This window comes from Takifugu flavidus, chromosome 22 (genome assembly GCF_003711565.1).
Source record: "Takifugu flavidus isolate HTHZ2018 chromosome 22, ASM371156v2, whole genome shotgun sequence".
Classification (NCBI taxonomy): Eukaryota; Metazoa; Chordata; class Actinopteri; order Tetraodontiformes; family Tetraodontidae; genus Takifugu; species Takifugu flavidus.
This window is the reverse complement of record NC_079541.1, coordinates 2,130,567-2,149,130: the sequence shown is the minus strand read 5'-3', so window position 1 is coordinate 2,149,130 and position 18,564 is coordinate 2,130,567. Positions and strand designations below refer to the sequence as shown.

The following is an 18,564-nucleotide window of genomic DNA, read 5'->3' as shown; positions in this document are numbered from 1 at the left end:
TGTGAGGGAGTGTCTGCATACACTAGACTCTACAATTTTATTCTGACACTTTCCTGTTATTGCACAAATATAGTGCTCAAGACAAAAATAAACGAGGATATAACCATGATAAAGATTTACATTCCTTTATACAGTCATATCATGTTACAACATAACATATTTAACTCTATTTTGACATGTTAGATCTATAGCTGTATAACCATGTTTTAATCCTACCTGACATTGTCTCATCATACAGTCCATTCGTGTTAAGATTTTCTTTAAATTTTGTAAATACAGCGTGGAGGGAATTTTCTACAGAATCATCAGTCATACTGCCAAATATGATACAAACAGGAAGAAACATCAGATACAGACATAGCTTTCATAGAGAAATTTACATTAAGCCCGTGTTAAAGTTATATAAATTCCGTTTGATACATTTGCTTTTCTTGTGGAGCTCGCTTGACATTTCAAAGAGCAGAACTGCTAAGAGACCACTGACAGGAAATTTAAACGTGTTCCTCCCAATAAAAGGGGCTCTGTTGCCTCCAAAACCAACCACTCCAAACCTCTTCAAAGTGTGCATCTGCGGAGATAAAGCAGCAGTTTACTGGGTTATCCTTTTGACACCGGTGCAGCGCTTCAACAATTCGGTGCCACAGTTTGGAAGATTCATAAGCTGGAGTCTCTCTCGGGGACGGGGTGGTAGCCGTTGGTTGTGTTGGCGACATCCTCTGGAGCAAAGATGGCCAGTAGTCGCTCCTGCTCCCGCTTGGTTTTGGGTAAGCTGTCAGATGGCTTGATTAGCACCTGGATGCGCTGGAGGAAGATTCCAGAGATTTTTTCAGTTGTCCTATATGTATAGTATGCATAAGTACATAAAGTATACACAACATACTAACTTACCTCTTTCATTGTCCCTTGGGATGTACCGATCTTGTACACCATCCAAAGCGGAATGCAGACCATAGAGGAGAGTGCAAGCAGCCAACCAATGGCGTAGCCCCACCAGGGGTACACATACTCATTATTGTACTTCAGGGGGGTGTATTTAATGAGGGAGAAAGCAAAGGTACCCTGTAAAGAAAAGAAGCTTCGCATTAGTGCCTGCGAGGGGTAAAGCAGTCGTCATGTCGCCGCCGGTCCGGTAAAACTCACGATGCACGTGGCCGGGGTGAAGAACCTCCAACAATACTTGATATAAGGACCCGGGCGGTAACCAATCATGTCCTCAATGTTGTCATAAAAACGGTCCGCACCTGCAAAAACACCAAAAATGTTCTGAAAAAGGCCGTTATGGCACAGAATCCAGGGGTGTAAGGATGAGGAAATACTTCCTGTTCCCCCAGGGTTCAGTTCAAGCATCCGTCTCGATTGTCAGTATTCATACGTGAGTTTCTAACCAACCACCTTTGACTCCACAGAAAACGTAAACAATGTTTGCCCTTTGAGTTAAACATTGCCTTACCGTAGACCCAGGCGATGCAGACGGTCTCAAAGATGGACATGAAGAGGAGACACATCCCGCTGGCCGCGTAGTAGTCGAAGAGCTGGAAAACATACATGCCCCCCTAAAATAGAGGAATTGAGACACTTTGATTATCAACCTACATAAATGACCAAAAAAAATATGCATTCCTGACAATGAAGCAGCCAAAACCAGTGCAAGGAGACGTAAGAAAAAGTAAAAAGGATTCTTTCATGCAAGAACACCAAAAACTTGAGAGTTTGTATACTTGTGAGGACCGTGTATACTGTGAGGGTCGGAATAATGTACGTAGGAACACAAATGAGTTTGTCTCAAAAAATGACCAAGTGAAACCACACTTATACATATAAATTCAAGGTAGTGATGCATTAAAGGTTGCTTAAATTAACCCTTCGGAGCCACAGCCCATCACGTTTTATATCTTAATGGACTATGAGGCAACTGATATCAAAACCAGATATCAAAGCCAGGCAATAGCCGTGACGTATGGACATTTTAAAGTGTAGATGTGGTGATATTTACAGCTTTTCCCTACTAATCCTACTAAGTCCTACTAGGTCCTACTAATCGCATCATCATAAATGATTGGAACTGGGGACTGCCCTTAAAAACCATTACAAGTCTATAGATGCGTTCATGAACGACTGTATGTTAGTTTCAAGTGGACACTGTTCAGAAGAACACACAATAATAGGATTTCAATTTGTGTGTGCGACCTCGTGTGAGCCGTACCTCCGTCAGCATGATGAGGCCCATAAAGAAGGAGAAGAGGCTGACCCCGAGGAGGAAGAGCTCCCTGCGGTGTTTACGTCTGAACAAAGTGGGATGCATGTCGACTATCGCTGTCACGAGGCTCTCAACGCACACGAACTGATGGGACAGGCAAGACAGGACGTTACACGCAGCTATTTTGGGTCAAATGTATCGTGCAAAAGTGACATGACGTCCATCGTGGAGGAGAAGGAGCGTGTGTTTACACACCTGGCTGTCGAGCCCCAGGAACACGATCATGATGAAGAAAAGTGCGGCCCACAGAGTGGAGAAAGGCATCATGCTCACGGCGCGGGGGTAAGCGATGAAGGCCAGGCCAGGACCTGCGAAAACCAGAACCAGGATTTTCAATTCTTAAGGGGACTCCTGGACCTCGCTGGAGGTGCCGTATGCGCCCCACTCACCCGACTCAGCTACTTCCGAGATTGGAACGTTCTGTTCATAAGCCATGAAGCCCAGGATGGAGAAGATGGCGAAGCCCGACACGAAACTGGTGCCGCTGTTCAGCAGGCACAGCGACAGACAGTCCCTGCAACACAGGTGGAAACAGAAGGCAAATAAAGGTCAAATGGCTTAAAAAACGGGGGATTAAAGACGCACCGCTTGTTGCGTACCTGTAGCAGTTGTTGTTGTATCTGTTGTAGCTTCCCAGAGCTGTCAGGGAACCCAAACAGATGGCATAGGAGAAGAAGATCTGGGTGCCGGCATCCATCCACACCTTGAACAACAACAGTAAATAGTAACTCATGGAAAGACCAGGAAGCACTGTGACAGGCTGGTTTTGTGTGAGCGGACTGTGTGAGTGTAGTAGAGGAGTTTTAAAACTGGTTAGCTGTGTGTAGCTCCTTCTGCCCGATGTCTTGTTTACAATTAACATGTGTCCTGGCCCCGTGTTTGATCCCGTCGGCTTTAATGGAGAGCAGATGGACTCAGCGGAACTCGGCTCCCCAGCAGAGAACCGCGGGGTGCCTGCATCTGCTGTCCTGTTTGTTTTCAGTGTCTGAAGGTGACGGAGACAGCGAGTGAAAGACGTCGGGCGTCGGACCTGCGGGTCGGAAAGACGTCCCAGGTCCGGATAAAGGTAGAACTGGATGCCGATCCCGGCTCCGGGCAGGGTGAGCCCTCTGATCAGCAGCACGATGAGCATCAGATAGGGAAAAGTGGCAGTGAAGTAAACCACCTAGACCACACACGCAGGGAGGTTTAATCAGTCATTTCAAAGGAAAATAAACACGGACGAATTGAAATGGAAGCACAGAAAAATGAGGACGGGGAAACAAAATGATTGCAAACAGTGGGCGGTATATTTCTATACGTTGGGTGCATTGAACGCATCTATGTGGCCTTTGAAGTGATGCGCTCTCATGGTGGCCTCTAACACCCACCTTTCCTGTGGATTTGGTTCCCTTCCAGATGCAGAAGTAGCACATGACCCATGCGATGAGCAGACACAGGGCCAGGTCCCAGTTCAGGGAACCCATGTGGTCGATGCCGGAGGAAATCCTGAGCACTCGTCTCCTGCAGAGACACCAGAACGCACAGATGTTAGCGCGCCGCCGCCGCCGCGGAGGTCCAAGCGATGCGTGGACAGACTCACTCCCAGAACTCAATGACAGGAGAGGTGGCGTTTGGGTTGGTTGTGTGGTTGAGAGACGTGTTTGCCTTCAGGAATTCCACACAGTTTTCTGAGGGGTTAAAAAAAACAACGTCAGGCTTCTCAGACACAGCGGTGGAAATGCTGGGCCTTTGGGCGCAGCTGTCACCTGTGTTCCATGTGTTGTTGCAGGATGACCAGGCCAGGTCCCAGGAGAAGGAGAAGGAGAGGTAGAAAATCCCCCAGGCCAGAACGATGATGTAGTAGAAGTTCAAGAGAGTCACGATCACCTGGGTGCCGTAGCCCAGACCTGCCACGACAACGTTTTGGAACAAGGTGGTGAAGACTTGCATCGCTGCTGCCTGTGCGCGCGCTCGCCACGTCAAGTACCTTCAAACAACGGGCTGATCTTTCTCCAGCAGGTAATACCCCCCTCGCTGGTGTACTGGCCCAAGGCGACCTCCAGGAAGAAGACCGGAATGCCGCAGGTGAACAGGAAGATCATGTACGGGATGAGGAACGCACCTGGAGGGCGGAAATCGGATGGCTGAATATGCTTTATTGGTTAGGTTGCTGGTTGCTATGGCACTTTAGTCTGAGAGGAGGCTTCCAGTTTCTGCTCTTCCAGTTTCCCTTATATCCGTTTACCCTTTATTGATTATCTACAGTCGTATATGTGACATGCTTGTATGTTTTAATGTAAATTATTGCTTCCGCTCAGGTGGGGAAAAAAATCTGTTACCTAAATTAGGATGGTTAAAACAACGTGAGAGGTGAATATTTGACATGGGCAGGACGCCTTCAGGCATAAACTGAGTTGACCTGAACTCTGAATGAGAAAGAACACGCCGTCAAAGTTTAATGGCTCTTTATCCTTTCGCCTCTTTTGAGCCCGGCGCCCCGCCGCGCGTCCGAGGATGTTTGGCGGGCCCAGATTTACGTCTCCCAGCGGGGACAGCTGCTGTGAGCAAGCAGCAACAACAGCTGCCTGACCCTGAAGCTGCCCCAAACCCCGACCTTGCAATCCCCATTGAGGGTGTGTGGGGGGTGGGCATCTAATTTAGCATGTCCACAAATAAAGTGGAGGGGGAAGCTCCTCCAGGATCTGAGAATTAGCAAAAATCGTTGTTTTTTTCTTCCATAAGAGCTCATGAAATTGCACTAAAATGTTCTACCTTGCTGCCTGTGTGTTTTTGCTTCCTGCAAAACTCACCTCCTCCGTTTTTGTAGCAGAGGTAAGGGAAGCGCCACATGTTGCCCAGCCCAATGATGGAACCGGCAACCGAGAGAAGAAACTCCATCTTGTTGCCCCACTGGCCCCTTTCCTCTATCTTATCGTCCGAGTTGGCCGCCAGGTCCTTGGTTTGTTTGGCTCCATTGGTGAAGCCTCTTGCAGCGTCTCCTTCACAACAGGGAAAGAGGGAAAGTGCAGTTGCACAAATTTTTTCCCCACTTTATCGCAGCGAAACCAAGCAAACGCTAAGGCACCAGCAGCAACAATAAGGCTTAATAATACACCAAAATATACCAAAAACCCTTTTCAATATCAACGGCATCGATTTCAAATTCCTGCAAGAATCTGACAAAAGCAAGAAGCACAACGCTGACACCCAAGTCTTACCCGTCATCGTGGAGTCACTGTCCTCTCTACAAATGCAGTCTCGGGAGATTTTGAGCCAGAGGCCAAGTTTTAGTATTTAACATGCATACGGCGAGGGGCGGGGGATGGTAATGTTCAACTCGATCCAGCCTCCAATGCCCCCCCTCAAGCCCTCCCTTCAGAGAGAGACACGTTAAAACCATGTAGGCGTGCAGTGATTTCTCCACCAAACACGTGCACAAATATCAATCCAAATAAATACCTCCAAATGTCCCTGATGTCATCTTTGGTTTACTCTTTAGCTGTGCATCTGTGGTCCCTGTTTGGAATCTAACTGAGGGGGGGGTAAAGGTAGCAGCCAGCCTAATTTGTTGCCATAATGCTCCTAAATATTTGCCGATAGTAACGATTATGATACGAAGGAGGAGGTAATGAAGAGGATGGGAGGCGCTGCAGCAAAAGCAGGCGTTACATAAGCTATTGTGCGCCATTACAGTTCATTTCATTGATGCCTGGTGGCCCCCTTCTGAAAGGACGCCTGCAACCGTCTCAGACGGAGGCGTGTCACGAAAGCAGCCCAGGTCAGCTCACACTGGATTGAACTTGGTTCAGTTGGAACTGGCGCAGCCTTCGCCTCACCCCCCCTACCCTCTTCAGGCCCTTATATCGGAGTAAACTCAGAGGTCAGAGGCCAAGTTTTAGTATTTAACATGCATACAGCGAAGGGGCGGGGGATGGTAATGTTCAACTTGATCCAGCCTCCAATGCCCCCCCTCAAGCCCTCCCTTCAGAGAGAGACATGTTAAAACCATGTAGGCGTGCAGTGATTTCTCCACCAAACACGTGCACAAATATCAATCTAAATAAATACCTCCAAATGTCCCTGATGTCGATTAGTAACGACATCACAGTTATGTAACGATTCAGCTCACCCCCCCTACCCTCTTCAAGCCCTTATATCGGAGTAAACTCAGCCGCTGTGCTTAGAACCCCCAAAAGTGGGAGATGACAGAGGATGCAGAACAACACGACCCAAGTGGAATACTGTCAAATGTGGACAGGATAAACGAAACGCGGAGATTTGCCCGCGTGTAATTGAGGGGACAAAACACATGTAACACGCCTCCACAACTCTCCTCTAATTGAGCTTAATGAGTAACACAGGAAATGTGAAGCTTAACCTGCCAGTTGAAATCAATCAACCCCTCAATGACGCGACCGCAAGTCAGTGTGGAGCCTCTGAAGTGATGTGGAAATTCGGCGGCTATAATGACCGAAAATTAATTTCAAAACCGAGACGAGGAAGAGAGAAAATGCCACTCTTGACTAAGAACAGTTTATTAAAGGTGAGAAAACAAAAGAGCCACACTCCGTTGTTTGCTTAAAAGTATGTACATTATAAATAATTCTACTACATTACAGTACAGCCATTTTTCTTTGCTTGTCTGGAGTCATTTTAACGGGGATGTTGGTGTGCTGGGGTTGATTCAGGACGCCTGTGATTGATTTGCCTTCGTTCACTGATTACGACAGCCAGAGTAGAGGGTGTATTTCATTATTCGGGGTAGACCCAGTAGGACACTTCACAGCCTAAACCTGATGGAAAAAGGAAGGACCATAGTTCTGACATGTCCTGAAACTCTGGCAGCACACTGAGGCCAAGACCACCAGACTTCGTGATGCCTTTTGTTGTCGCGCTCCTCAGTCCTGGCCGTCGTGCAAATGTCCCGTTCGTTGCTACAGTCTCAAACATACAAATATTAGCCTGGACTCGAGTTTGTAAAAGCTGTCCAGTGCCAGTTTTAGTGTTAACTCCCCTGTTCGTGCTCTTTCTGCTGCTGGTGTGAAGCGGCCGTGTGCAAGTGGGAGGCAGAGGAAATGCGAGGCCAAGACGCCATGGCGGGCGTCGATGGCAGGACCTGAACGCTGCCGCCGGTGCACATGGAGGTGGCCAGGACCACCACGCTCTCTTCCGTCACCTCCTCCAGAGCCATCTCCACCGCGCCGCCGTCGCTCGTGCCGGCAGCCTTCCGGGAACAATCCACGCAGATGTAGTCCTCGTTTTCGGCCATTTCGCACGACACCCCCACGCACACCTGGTGGAACCACTCGTCACAGCCGCCGTCGCACTGCACCCAGTCCACCTGAGGAACGGAATCACCTTTAATCACCTCTCAGATTAGGATTTAATCAATCTATAATAGACAGATAGGAGAGTGAAGAACGGCCAGGGATTTATCCTCAGCCAAATGTTATCGTGAGGAGTGAAAGCATTTAATTTCTTGCCTGAACTATAAAAAGAACCATTTAAAACGTAGTCTTTTCCCATCACTACAGTCGCGCCAGGAGACTGGCCACTGGTCAAGTCAGGAGACTGGCCACTGGTTAACTTTTGGGACAGTTTTACACAGAAAAAATAAATCAGAGCATAAGATTGGTGCCTCCTGTTAATATGTTATGTGTAACTCTCTTTAAGGTGTTCTAGTGCTGTTTGCAGCTGTTGATAATCAATAACGGTGAAACGAGTGTGCCATTAACTCGACAAACAAACAAAATCTGGAAACGCTCGGCTGTCTCGCTGTCAGTGAAGCTCTTACTGTGATCAACGCATCAACGAGTTTATTCTGTGGCGATACTTTCAGAAGGGTAACCGCGAGGCGTTGCTAACCAGCGCGTCACCATAGCGCCAATCAATCATCAAAGACTTCAGTTTCACACTTCAAACCTTCCGCCTGAAACTAGTGATGTTGATTTAATCAGAATGTGCAAACATTGTGACTATCGAGCGCAGATTTTCCATCAACAGGCGTAGTCACATGCTGACTTTTGACTTCTGTTAATTGCTAATCTGTTGTGTTCATCACTGATCTGAGTCTTGTTGTTTTTACCGTAACGCCAAACGGAACAGTGACAGCATTGGTAGGAGAAGGAGTTTCACTGCCACATCGCGTCCTGGATGAAAGGTTTTTCACAGAGTGGAGACTCACCTTGTCTTTGCAGGGCCTCTGGCAGTTCTTGGATGCACACACAGCGTTCTCATCATTGGAGTCCTCGGCTCCGGACCAGTCGTACTTGGAGGGAATGTCCAGGATCTTCTTGTCCTTCCTTTTGTCCAGGCCCTCTCTGAGAGCCTCTGCCTTGGCTGCTGCCTTTTCTTTTCTCTTTCTCTCCTTCTCCTCCTTGGCTAACCGTTTGGCCAGCTGCTTCATCTCTCGGTTCTTGTTCAGGTTAAGTTTCAGTTTTTTCTTCTTGGATTTCCCGAGGCCCATTTCCAGACCCACTCTTTTGAGATCTTTGGACTTGGGCGGTCGCATGTCCCCCATGGACGAGGCTCCGGTGACGGCCGATGCCAACAGCATGTGGTGGTGTTCGGCCCTCTCTAACTTCCGTTTCCTTTTCTTCTCTGAATCTTTAAGCTTAATCTTCAGCGGCTTCTCCATTAGAGACTCATCGGGCTGTTGTTAAAAGACATCAAATAAAAGTTAATGACTTCATGGGACAGGGACAATGACATCTAAATACACTGCACATAAATTAACAAATACATTTAAAAGAAATAATTTAGGTGCTGTCCTCAATGATGGCTGCTCCTACCTCCATGACCTGCAAGAATCTCTCCTCTGAAGGGGGGTGTGTGGCCTGAAGGATCCTCCAGATGTGCTGGGTTTCATCAAGGGACACTTCCAGCAGGTCGCCTAACATCATCAGCTCCTCCAGCTGGGCCTTAGCCTGCGGGGACAGCTCCAGCACCGGCGGCTCCAGGCTGCGAGGCACCAGGGGGGTCTTCCTGGGCTGCTTTTTGGGTGTGCTGATGTCTGAAATGGGGAATGTTGTTAGTATCGGGATTCTCTTAAGATAATTAAACGTGCGCAGACAAACTGCTTACTTTGCACACAGGTCTTGGAGGCTGAGGAGTATGCATGTTCAGCACAGAAGGAAGGAGTCGCTGCTGGCCACATGTGGCTGACCACTTCCTCAGACTTAACCGGGATCTCCTCATCACAGAACAGGTACGGCTTCACCTCCCCTGGGTCCTGCAAGAAGTATCAGATCATGTATCAAAAAGCAAGCCTCGACTTGGCGGAATAATACAGTTCCACTCGCTGCGGGCTAATATACCTTCATGTCATAACCATAGGTCTCCCTGATGTCCTCATCTGAGTCCGTCTCCTCATCATCGTAGTCCAGGGACTGGCGAGGTGATGTGGCTCTACTGAAACCCGACTGCTGGAATGTCTGGATGTGACCCTGTGACAAGACGTTTCTAATGTTTAATGGGATATCGGATATCTTTAAGGACGCCAAACGGTGGCTGTGAATGGATAAAGAGGCTTTACCTGTAAATCTGGGTTGGCGGCAGCTTTCTGCAGCTCCGCATTGATGATCTTCTCCGTTTTCTCCCTTGCTGCCTGTTCCACCATACGCTGACTCAGCACAGACAGCTTTGCCAGGGCTGAAGAGAGCTCATCTGTGGCAAGAGCTTGACGAGCTTGGTCCTTGTGAGAGTCGCATCAAAAAGGATTTATTTTTAAGAAAAATTTCAACCAAGGAAAAACGGATGCATTCAAGAATGAAAACGCCAACCTGCCAGCTCATTGCCCTCTCCGTCAAACACTGGAGGGCTTCTCCTTCAGGCAGGCGCACTGGGAGCTTCTGAAGCGACACCAAAAGCGACAGGATCGTTTCTAGTCTCGGCCTCCTGGACCGCTGGCAGAGTGGACACAGGAACTTGGAGTCTTTGCTATTGCTTTGCAGACTCATGCCCAGCTTCTTCTGCGATCCCGTCTTGGGCAGAGGCACGCACGCCCCGTGGAACCAGTCCTTACAGAGCTCACACTGCAACATGAAGCCGCTCGCAGTCTTCCGGCACAGGCAGAATTTCACCTCCTCGATGCGGTCGGCCATGGCCATCTTGGCCAGGTTTGCTGCCCGTAGCGAGTGGATGGACTCCACTTCTTTCTGCTCTTTGGATTTGTAGGCTGCTACCACAGTGGAGGGGTCTCGCACCTCTTCCGGACTCTCCTCCAGGTCGCTCAGGGCGTCTGGGTCAAAACCGCCCCTCTCCTTTTCCATGAGCTCCTTCACACGCTTTCTTTTGCTCTTGCTGTTTCCATAAATGCCGATGTCAATGCGGGGGCTAAGGACCTAACAGAGAGAGGCACACAATCCAGCAATAAGTCAGTCCAGTATCAAGCAGGATGGCATATCGTCATGTTCAAAATATAGTTGAAGTGTGTGGAATGAGCTCCACTCCCAGGTGTTTAGGGGAAAACTGCATGTTCCTCTGCACCTGTCAGTGTTTCATTTTAATGCGATAAACCTTCAATTAAAATCCCTCTTTCAGAAAACAAGGTATAACGGAAACATCATTAGCTTTTTTTTTTTTTTTTTTTAGAAAAAGGCAAGACCAATGTGTTCTCAACAAATAATCCCAACTAGTGATCAAGATCAATCAGAGCTCTCTGGCATCTATTAGTTTGAAAAAAGAAATGTGTTGGTGCTATAATGCACCTAAATCAAAGCAGAGAAAATATACAGATTTGTTTCTGAAGTTCCCAGCATGTGTAACAGTACAGCCTCACACTGTTCCAAGACAACCCACCTGAAGAAGAGTGTATGTGGAGTTCTTCTTGAGGAAGGTGCGGCCCGTCCTCTCCCTCCAGGCTCGGGCTGCAGCCACCTGAGACTCTACGTGTGCCAGCGGATCGAGCCGAACAGGGATGGAGCGTCCCCGGGCCAGCAGGCTCTCCAGCTGCTCCAGGTAAGCGTAGCTGCTACCACTCTGTTACACAGAACCACACAAGAAGAGGTCAAGAGGGAATCTTGGGAGAGAATAAATCCTTGTAAAGCCTGCTTCAGTGATGTCAGTACCTGGATAGCTTCCACCTTAACTGTCCAGTCCTTGGCCTTCTGTAGGGCTTCTCTGAGAGCCAGAATATTAGGTAGGTATGCTGGGATGTTCCGAGCCTCAATCACGATGCTCTCCAATGTCACCAAACTGTGTGGAGGTCTAGGAGTATAAGAAGAAAGACAGGTGTGATCATAGAGCGTCGCTACTACTTTATACTTTCTATCGACGTGTGTTTGCCCGTACCGAGCCTGCAGACAGGCACGAGCCTTGTCCTCCCATCTCTCTGAGACCGTTAGGATCTCTTGTAGCTCAGCCATGGCCTTTTCCACAGCATGGTGGGGAGCCAGGCCCACCCCAGAGTCTATCAGCCTCTTCATCAGCTCTAAGGTGAAGCGATGAGGTTCAGCCAAGGTAACACGAACCTGGGATGTAAATAAAAAAATAAATAATACTAGAGCACTTTAAACGATGCCACAACTTTAACAACTTGGGCAGGATACTAGAGGTTTGAAGGTGACCCCACCTCATCCAGCCAGCGGGCCTGTTGCAGTTCCTGTTTGAGGCGTGGCAGCTCCGGCAGCTCCACATCAAGACCGCTACCCAGGTCCAGCAGGGCCTGCAGCTTGGAGGAATCGGGCATCTCATCGGACAGCGCCGCTTGGGCTCGCTCGTGGAATTCCTCCACTTTCTCAAGCAACTCCTGAGAGAGAAGGAAGAACGTAATAGATGTTTTAGCAGAAACACCACCGTAACAAGAGGACGAGAATGTTGCATCCTGGGGGACTTGCTTTCACTTGTCGTGCCTGGCTGATGATACAGGGCAGCCTGTAGAGCTGATCCACAAAGGCTTTAAGCTCGTCCACGGTCAGCTTCGTGCGGTTGCAACTGTTCTCGGAACGCAGACGACTGCTGCAGACACAAACGGCCATTGGAATGAGGAGCAAGTAGGGAGGCGTGTCCGTGGGCTTGGTCTGCATCAACCGGCCTCACCTGTGCCTCTGTTTGCGGCTGAGCAGCAGCTGAGCCACAGAGGAGCACGTCTCCGCCTCCTTTACCATCTCTCTCAGCCGACGGAACAACGTTTTTTCAGGATATTTTCGGTCCTCTGCATCTTCAAGCAAGACCTTGAGCTCAATAAGATCTATGAAATGCATAGAAACAATCACATAAATGCACCAGCAATAAAAAAAATAATTTTGTGAAAACTGTAACGAGACCTTTTTTGTTTTTCTGGTCAGCAGACAGGGCTTCAGTAACCCTTTTGGACCAAGTGTCGTATGACTGGGCCCTGGTCTTCACCCCATACAGCATTGCTGGAAACTCCTCCAGATCGTAGCGATACCTACAACAAATGGTGCAGGTATCATTTGTGAAAATCAAGCAAGCATTTTCTAATAAAAGTAAACAAAGCAACATTTTCCACAGTGTTGTTAAAGCCCATTTTAAAAAGGCCTCCTACCGAAGACACTTGTTGCCATGTGGACAATCGCAGAGGTCTGCAGCGTGGTGAAGACAGACCAGCCGATCGGGGCTGCAGGAGCAGGTCAACGCAGACAGGAAGCACGTCGTCTTACACTTGTAACACTGGCGCTCGTCATCAGGTAAAAGCTCAAAAACCTCTTGCTCTGAGGACAGAACCCCCTGTGGATGACGAGGTAAGAGGTCGGATGATGGTGTCTCCAAAGTTGTGGAGGCGCAAGAAAATAACTAACTAAATAAATAGAATAAAATCACTCACAAGTTTCTGGGCAGCTTGTCTTAGTTTTGTCTCCTCTTCCATCGTTTCACCCATTTCCTTGAAGACGGAAGTGGCCAGCTCAACGTCGAGACTTTCTGGGTCCGCTGCCATTTTGCAGAGCAGCTCCTCGTGGGAGAACACACAGTAACGGTGGAGGCGTCGGTAATGGGCCACGCACTGGCGACCCATGGGTAACCAGTCAGCAGTGCAGAAGTTAACTGCCTCTGCAAAGTTGTAGCCCTGGTTGAAACCACTGTGATAGGCTCGAGGGAAGGTCACCACAAACTCCCCTGCACATTGGTTGGTTCTGTAGACCTGCCAGTGGGACATAAAACCGCGATAAATGATACACGCTTATCACAAAAACATCTCAACCGTTCATTTAAAATCTGAATGGGTTTATGTATTGGCACTGAATCATCAAGCCTCAGACGTACGGGGACTCCGTGCTCCATGAGGACATTGGGATTCATGATGGTGACGAGCTGATGGAGGAGATCTGGCTGGGAGTCGAACAGCTCCGGAGCCAGCTTCTTCATTACGGCCTCCAGCTGCTCCGCTGCAGACGCTGGCACACCGTACCAAGTCTTTGGCTCACCCCTGGAATAGAGGAAAATCGGTCAGGGAGTGGATGAAGAAGTTGGTTTATATCTGCATGTTTACTCAGCCATGAAAACCAGGACTTATGACAACATTGAAATATCTTTGGAGGCTCACCAGTGCAGGAAATTGATGGAGTAGCTCCAGTGGTCCTCAATATGCCAGCAGAATGAAGAGAAACACATGCCCACGTAGAGCCAGGGCACCTTCATACCCGAGATGTCCACGTTTATATGGGTGAGAACCGACTGCTCCAACACCGGCATGTTGTTCAGATTCCAGCCCGAGTTGGCGTATTCCTAAAAAGAAACACACCGAGACTTTTATCACATGGAAAACCCCTCCCAAAACTACAGATCTGGTCTTAGATTAAAAAAAAATAAAAGAAGCACAGACGATGAGAGACAAGGTAATGATCTCACCTCCTCATCTCCCAGGAGCCTTCGTTTACCGTCTCTCACGGGAAATCCGCTGCCCACTTCCTTGGAGCTGATGTCAGCACCATACTCCACAATGACGTCCTCCTCGATGCTGCTCACCAGGCGCCAGAACTCTTTTTCCACCAACTCTGTCGGGACCATCTGTGGAGTAGTAACAGGCCGCTGTAGTAATGCCGTGGAAGGATTTACAGAATCCAGCTCACTGTGGGACATCTACATACATGAACAGGCATATTGAAGTAGTCAGACTTGAACTGATCAGCCATTTCTCCAAAGCTCTGCAGGCTGTACTCCTTCCCCGCCTGCTCGAAGCCAAACGCCTCCCTCGGTTTACTGCATTCCTGCAAAGACAACACATTGACCAGAATTTAAAAACCTGACGAAACACAGAAGAAGCACGTTGTTGGTAAAGTAAAAAGAAATGTTTGCTGACTTACCTCGGCAACACATTTAGGGCAGCGCCAGTCGCCCTTGGGCACATCCTGTAGAGGCGGGATCAGGCAGAAGGTGTGGTAGCTGTCATCGCAGCCGTCACACAGCAACAGCCGGTCCTCCTCGTCGCCCCGGCCGCACACCAGGCAGAAGTACAGGTCAATCTGCAGCACAGACGCAGGAATTAAGAGGACAGTCACGGAGAGGAAACACTATGAAAGAGCAAAGCTCGCGAGTTGAGAGGTTTGGACTCACAAAGTTAACCTCCAGAGTCTCCTTGCGTGGCCTCATTTTAATGGCAAAAGCCTGGGCTTTAAGTTGACGCTGCTTTTTGTTAAATCCATCATCTGAGTGCAAATTAAAGATGACGACACTCATTAAAGTCGCTCCACTGTCGCTCAGTGTTGGAAAATGTCAATTGAAATGGACCCTTACCTGCAACAATCTCAAGGCCAACCATCTTGGGACTTGCATCAAAGATCTTTAGGCCTTTGGGCTCCTTGTTTTCTCTCTGGAAGAACACAACAAGAGCTTAAACAGATCAATCCTGCCAAGGACTGAGAGACAAAAGCTAAATCCTAGAGATAAATAAAAAAAAGGGTTTATTATTGCAAAAGATCTAAACATCAGATGTTGGACTTGCCTCTGATTTGAGGCGCCTGGACCGTCTCTCAGGCAGATGAGAGTTGGACTGCAGCCCATCATGCTCCCCATCTTTCTCCTTTTCCTCCTCGTCCTCCTCCTCCTCGTCCTCCTCCTCATCCTGCTCTTCTTCCATTGCATCCTCACCGACTCCCTCGTCCATCTCCTCCGGATCGTCGCCCTCCTCATACAGTCGCTGGATACCCTGAAACAGAACAAAACGGCATGGAGAGGTGGAATAACAGGAAATCTCGGGCTCCATCAGCACCACTCACAGTGAGCGTGGCCCCAGACTGGAAGAGCTCATATGGATAGAGGATCCTCTCATAGTGGGAGCGCAGCAGCGAACCAGTGCCTCTTCCTGACGGGTAGCCCATTCGGCTGGACACTTTGGACCATCTCTTCTCTTTACACACCGTCTCAAACCCACCCTCAGATGATACGATCTGAAACACACACATCGGATAGCGGCTGTTTTTATCTCCACGTGGAGACAGACTCTCCGGTACATTAGACACCTGCCAGCCAAAACTTTGGAGAGCAAATGATCAAGAACACCTCTGATCTGGAGAAGAGTCTGCTGCAGTCGATCAGTCATTGACTTCACGCCTGTGCTTTCAATGCTACGCCAGAGCTGCATGGAATGGAAAACTCAACAGCTCTCACTACCTTACTGAGTCGATAGAGGTCCAGAATCTTCCTCTCCACGTGAGGGAATCGAATCTTCGACCCCTGCAGTTCCCAGAACTTTGCAATTTGATCCAGAAAGTTCAGCTTGACACGAGTGAGGGCCTGAGGGGAAAGAGTCAAAATTCAGAAATATATACACCGATTCATGAACGGGGACGATCATCTTCGTCACCGTCGTCCTGGTAAACTCACTTCGAGTTCATTCAGCCTTTGTATTCGCGGCGTGAAGCGAAAATTGCGAACGTCGCAGGCGAACGGCGGCTGCCAGTCCTGGAAAAGAAACAATAGAAAGAAATAAAAATGGCAAAAAAGTCCTCACAACACAAACACACCATAACACCAATTCAGCCCATCTTTTGGAACAAAGGCAAAGGTGACACATGTGGCATCTTAATGGAAATCTAGATTGTAGCTGGTGTACACCTATAGGGTGCAGCCTTCTAAAGCCTTCGAGCAACACGGGACGTTTTACCTCAGGGGGGCGGATCTTGCAAATCCCCGTCTTCTCTGCAATGGGTCGAATCTTGTTGATGAATCCTAAAGGATCTGAGAAATCCTCCCAACTCGGCTCAAAAACCGGGCACTCGGGAGGGGGGACGAACTCGGCGAATACAGACATGTCGGCGGTGCGAGTCAGCCACTTAGAACCGGGTTTGGAGGGGGGCGCCGCGGGGGTTACTGTCCATGATTACTTCCAACACTTCTGCTCGGGCGAAGCCTCATCCTTGTCCGTCATGATCGTTCCAAACGAATGAAAATCGAATCACTCCAGCCTCGAGGCGGATGCGACGTCGAGCCGTTATTTTGGTGGAGACGAGCGCACAGACACAAACAACCTGCCGAACAATGTTTTCACCATCATCCGCGAAACTGGACCAGACGAGGCCGGGGCAGTGCTCCGTACCGTTACCCTACCAGGGTCGGGGGGGCAGGTCCGGTCCAAAATACCATCGTCCCTGCTCGGGGAAAATAATCTCCAACTCGGGATCCGGAGCGAGTGAGGGGCAACAAAAGGACACGAAAATAAGTTGGGTTTTTTTTTTTAACGCCTAAACAAAAATTGTTCAACAAAACGCCGTCGATGCGAACTCAATGGACCTAAAAAGTGCATCATTTCTTCTTAACAATTCATGGTTGGTTGGATCACGCGTTAAAACGACCAAGTCCATTACCTAACCCAAACACAGTCGCTCGGTTTCATCCGGTAGTTACGCCCGCTCCGTTGAACACTCGGTCGGTAACATCGCACCTACAGAAGCTGGACACGGGAAAAGCTGGTAGTTGCAAACATACGTGGTTGACCAGGGTATTTAGTCCGCAAAGTGGATCCCATTCATTGGAGTATTAAAGGCAGTACACAGCTAGCCTGCAGCTACTTTGGCTAGCTGCCACTGACCATTGCGCAGCTAATGTTGACGCTAACTAAGAAAGTCAAATTAGTAACAGTGCCCATTTTACTTTACGTATTTTGGTCGAAAACCGAAAGACTTTAAAACACCGATGCCCGGTTTTGGTTTTATGTCACCGTCTGCCAAGTTCAGTTTATTTTAACGTCGTCTATGAGTAATATATCCGCATTAGCTAACCTGCTAGCTAGCACTAGCAAGATTGGGGGAGCTGTTGTGACGCATTCATGAACACTCGGAAAACCTATAATTACTTCCGAGGTCACGCGTGCTATAAAAAGATTTTGTGGCCACTATATTGAAAATTCAAATGTATTAAAACAAATACAACGAAAAAGAACCAATCTAGTGTTTTTATTTTGTGCCGTGGTGCTAACATTTGAGTAAATGTTGCAAGGTTTATTTGAGGTCATAATTAGCCATTCCGCTCCCAAATCCACGTGCGCATGAACATCATTCCAGCTGTAATTTTAGCATTCTTTTCATTAAAATTATGTTTTCAACTGCATAACTTTATATACTTAACTGAATGTTTCAGAATGATGGCGACAAATGCAACAATTCAAATAAGAAGCGTTTACTTCATTAAACAGGAATAATTGTAAACTGGCTGTAAATCCTAACCCCACCAGAGGGGGGCGCACTTCGTCTCATCCGCTGGTATTCGGAAACACCCCAGGAGTGAGAGCTCCGTGTTTTTTCCCCTAACCTCACTTTCGGGACACCGTTTCTGACGTTCCCCGCGAATTTTATCCGCGCGGCCCCGCCACACGCACGCACCTCGCGGGACCCCGCAGCGGCCTCTGGGGGGAGAACTAGGCCGAGGGAACGACGCGTCGCACCGCTGCTTCTGGCCACGCACGATTTTAATTTTTTAAAACGCGTTTTCCTTCGCGTGTTCGTGGGTTTTGGGAGCGGGTGCGGGGTGATCCCGGGACAGAAACAGACAATAGGTTATAAAACAGGCTGCTGCAGTTCGCATGCAAGGTGCAGAAGTGGAGGGTTGGGTTTTTGTTTTACTCATCTGTCTAAATTCAAGTCAATTTATAGAAGTTATACGTTTTTCTAACGTGACTCCATCGCCTCTTTCCCGATGGTTACATTAATTTGCGATGTAATTCGTGTTTGGACATAAACGCTGCGTTTCAAAAGGATTTAACCAATGTAGAAATGTTGATTCGGAATTTCTGATTGAGCTTTGAACCCGCCTGTGGACATTGAGCGGTGTCGCCTGCGTCTTCACGCTGCGCGTCTGCAGCCACATGTCACCCTTACCGAGGACATATGGGACAGGCGTGTCCGTGCCCACCTCTGGCTCGGGTCTTTTCT

At 48.5% G+C, this 18,564-nt stretch overlaps 2 protein-coding genes across 4 annotated transcripts; both read right to left on the bottom strand.

The window, feature by feature from the left end:
- Positions 1-115: 115 nt before the first annotated feature.
- Positions 116-5,829, bottom strand: LOC130519553 (sodium- and chloride-dependent GABA transporter 2-like). 2 transcript variants are annotated; one of them, XM_057023094.1, is made up of 15 exons: positions 5,699-5,829; positions 5,458-5,612; positions 5,050-5,238; positions 4,227-4,361; positions 3,840-4,146; positions 3,628-3,760; positions 3,288-3,422; positions 2,857-2,960; positions 2,647-2,771; positions 2,453-2,565; positions 2,204-2,341; positions 1,451-1,553; positions 1,141-1,241; positions 889-1,059; positions 116-801 (listed from the first exon to the last, which is right to left on the bottom strand). In XM_057023094.1, exons 2-15 carry the CDS (start codon positions 5,462-5,464, stop codon positions 655-657), a joined length of 1,908 nt encoding a protein of 635 aa, XP_056879074.1. In that variant the 5' UTR covers positions 5,465-5,612; positions 5,699-5,829; the 3' UTR covers positions 116-654. The 2 variants fall into 2 exon arrangements, with proteins under 2 accessions (XP_056879074.1, XP_056879075.1); XM_057023095.1 differs by lacking the exon at positions 5,699-5,829 and having other exon boundaries at positions 3,840-3,927; positions 4,006-4,146.
- A 927-nt stretch (positions 5,830-6,756) lies between these two features.
- On the bottom strand, positions 6,757-17,462 carry kdm5a (lysine (K)-specific demethylase 5A). Of its 2 annotated transcripts, none has more exons than XM_057023088.1 (28): positions 16,302-17,462; positions 16,022-16,099; positions 15,809-15,931; positions 15,415-15,585; positions 15,137-15,344; positions 14,933-15,004; positions 14,753-14,844; positions 14,503-14,661; positions 14,287-14,406; positions 14,048-14,206; positions 13,743-13,924; positions 13,463-13,625; positions 13,026-13,340; positions 12,747-12,928; positions 12,505-12,629; positions 12,278-12,428; positions 12,076-12,196; positions 11,811-11,987; positions 11,531-11,709; positions 11,308-11,446; positions 11,039-11,218; positions 10,021-10,581; positions 9,774-9,932; positions 9,556-9,684; positions 9,323-9,470; positions 9,031-9,251; positions 8,424-8,891; positions 6,757-7,580 (listed from the first exon to the last, which is right to left on the bottom strand). In XM_057023088.1, the coding sequence occupies exons 1-28, from the start codon at positions 16,446-16,448 to the stop codon at positions 7,245-7,247; spliced, it is 5,265 nt and encodes a 1,754-aa protein (XP_056879068.1). In that variant the 5' UTR covers positions 16,449-17,462; the 3' UTR covers positions 6,757-7,244. The 2 variants fall into 2 exon arrangements, with proteins under 2 accessions (XP_056879068.1, XP_056879069.1); XM_057023089.1 differs by having other exon boundaries at positions 12,076-12,193.
- Between the last annotated feature and the right edge of the window lie 1,102 nt (positions 17,463-18,564).

What these genes read in the sequence shown, in the direction of transcription:
- LOC130519553 (XM_057023094.1), bottom strand. An exon ending in CTGCATCGCCTGGGTCTACG is followed by an intron (nt 1,242 to 1,450) that starts GTAAGGCAATGT and finishes GTGTTTTTGCAG; the next exon opens with GTGCGGACCGTTTTTATGAC. An exon ending in CCCAAGGGACAATGAAAGAG is followed by an intron (nt 802 to 888) that starts GTAAGTTAGTAT and finishes ATCTTCCTCCAG; the next exon opens with CGCATCCAGGTGCTAATCAA.
- kdm5a (XM_057023088.1), bottom strand. Translation starts at nt 16,448, where the DNA reads ATGTCTGTATTCGCCGAGTTCGTCCCCCCTCCCGAGTGCCCGGTTTTT. An exon ending in GACAAGCTGCCCAGAAACTT is followed by an intron (nt 12,929 to 13,025) that starts GTGAGTGATTTT and finishes CGTCATCCACAG; the next exon opens with GGGGTTCTGTCCTCAGAGCA. An exon ending in CTCCAAGACCTGTGTGCAAA is followed by an intron (nt 9,252 to 9,322) that starts GTAAGCAGTTTG and finishes TCCCCATTTCAG; the next exon opens with ACATCAGCACACCCAAAAAG.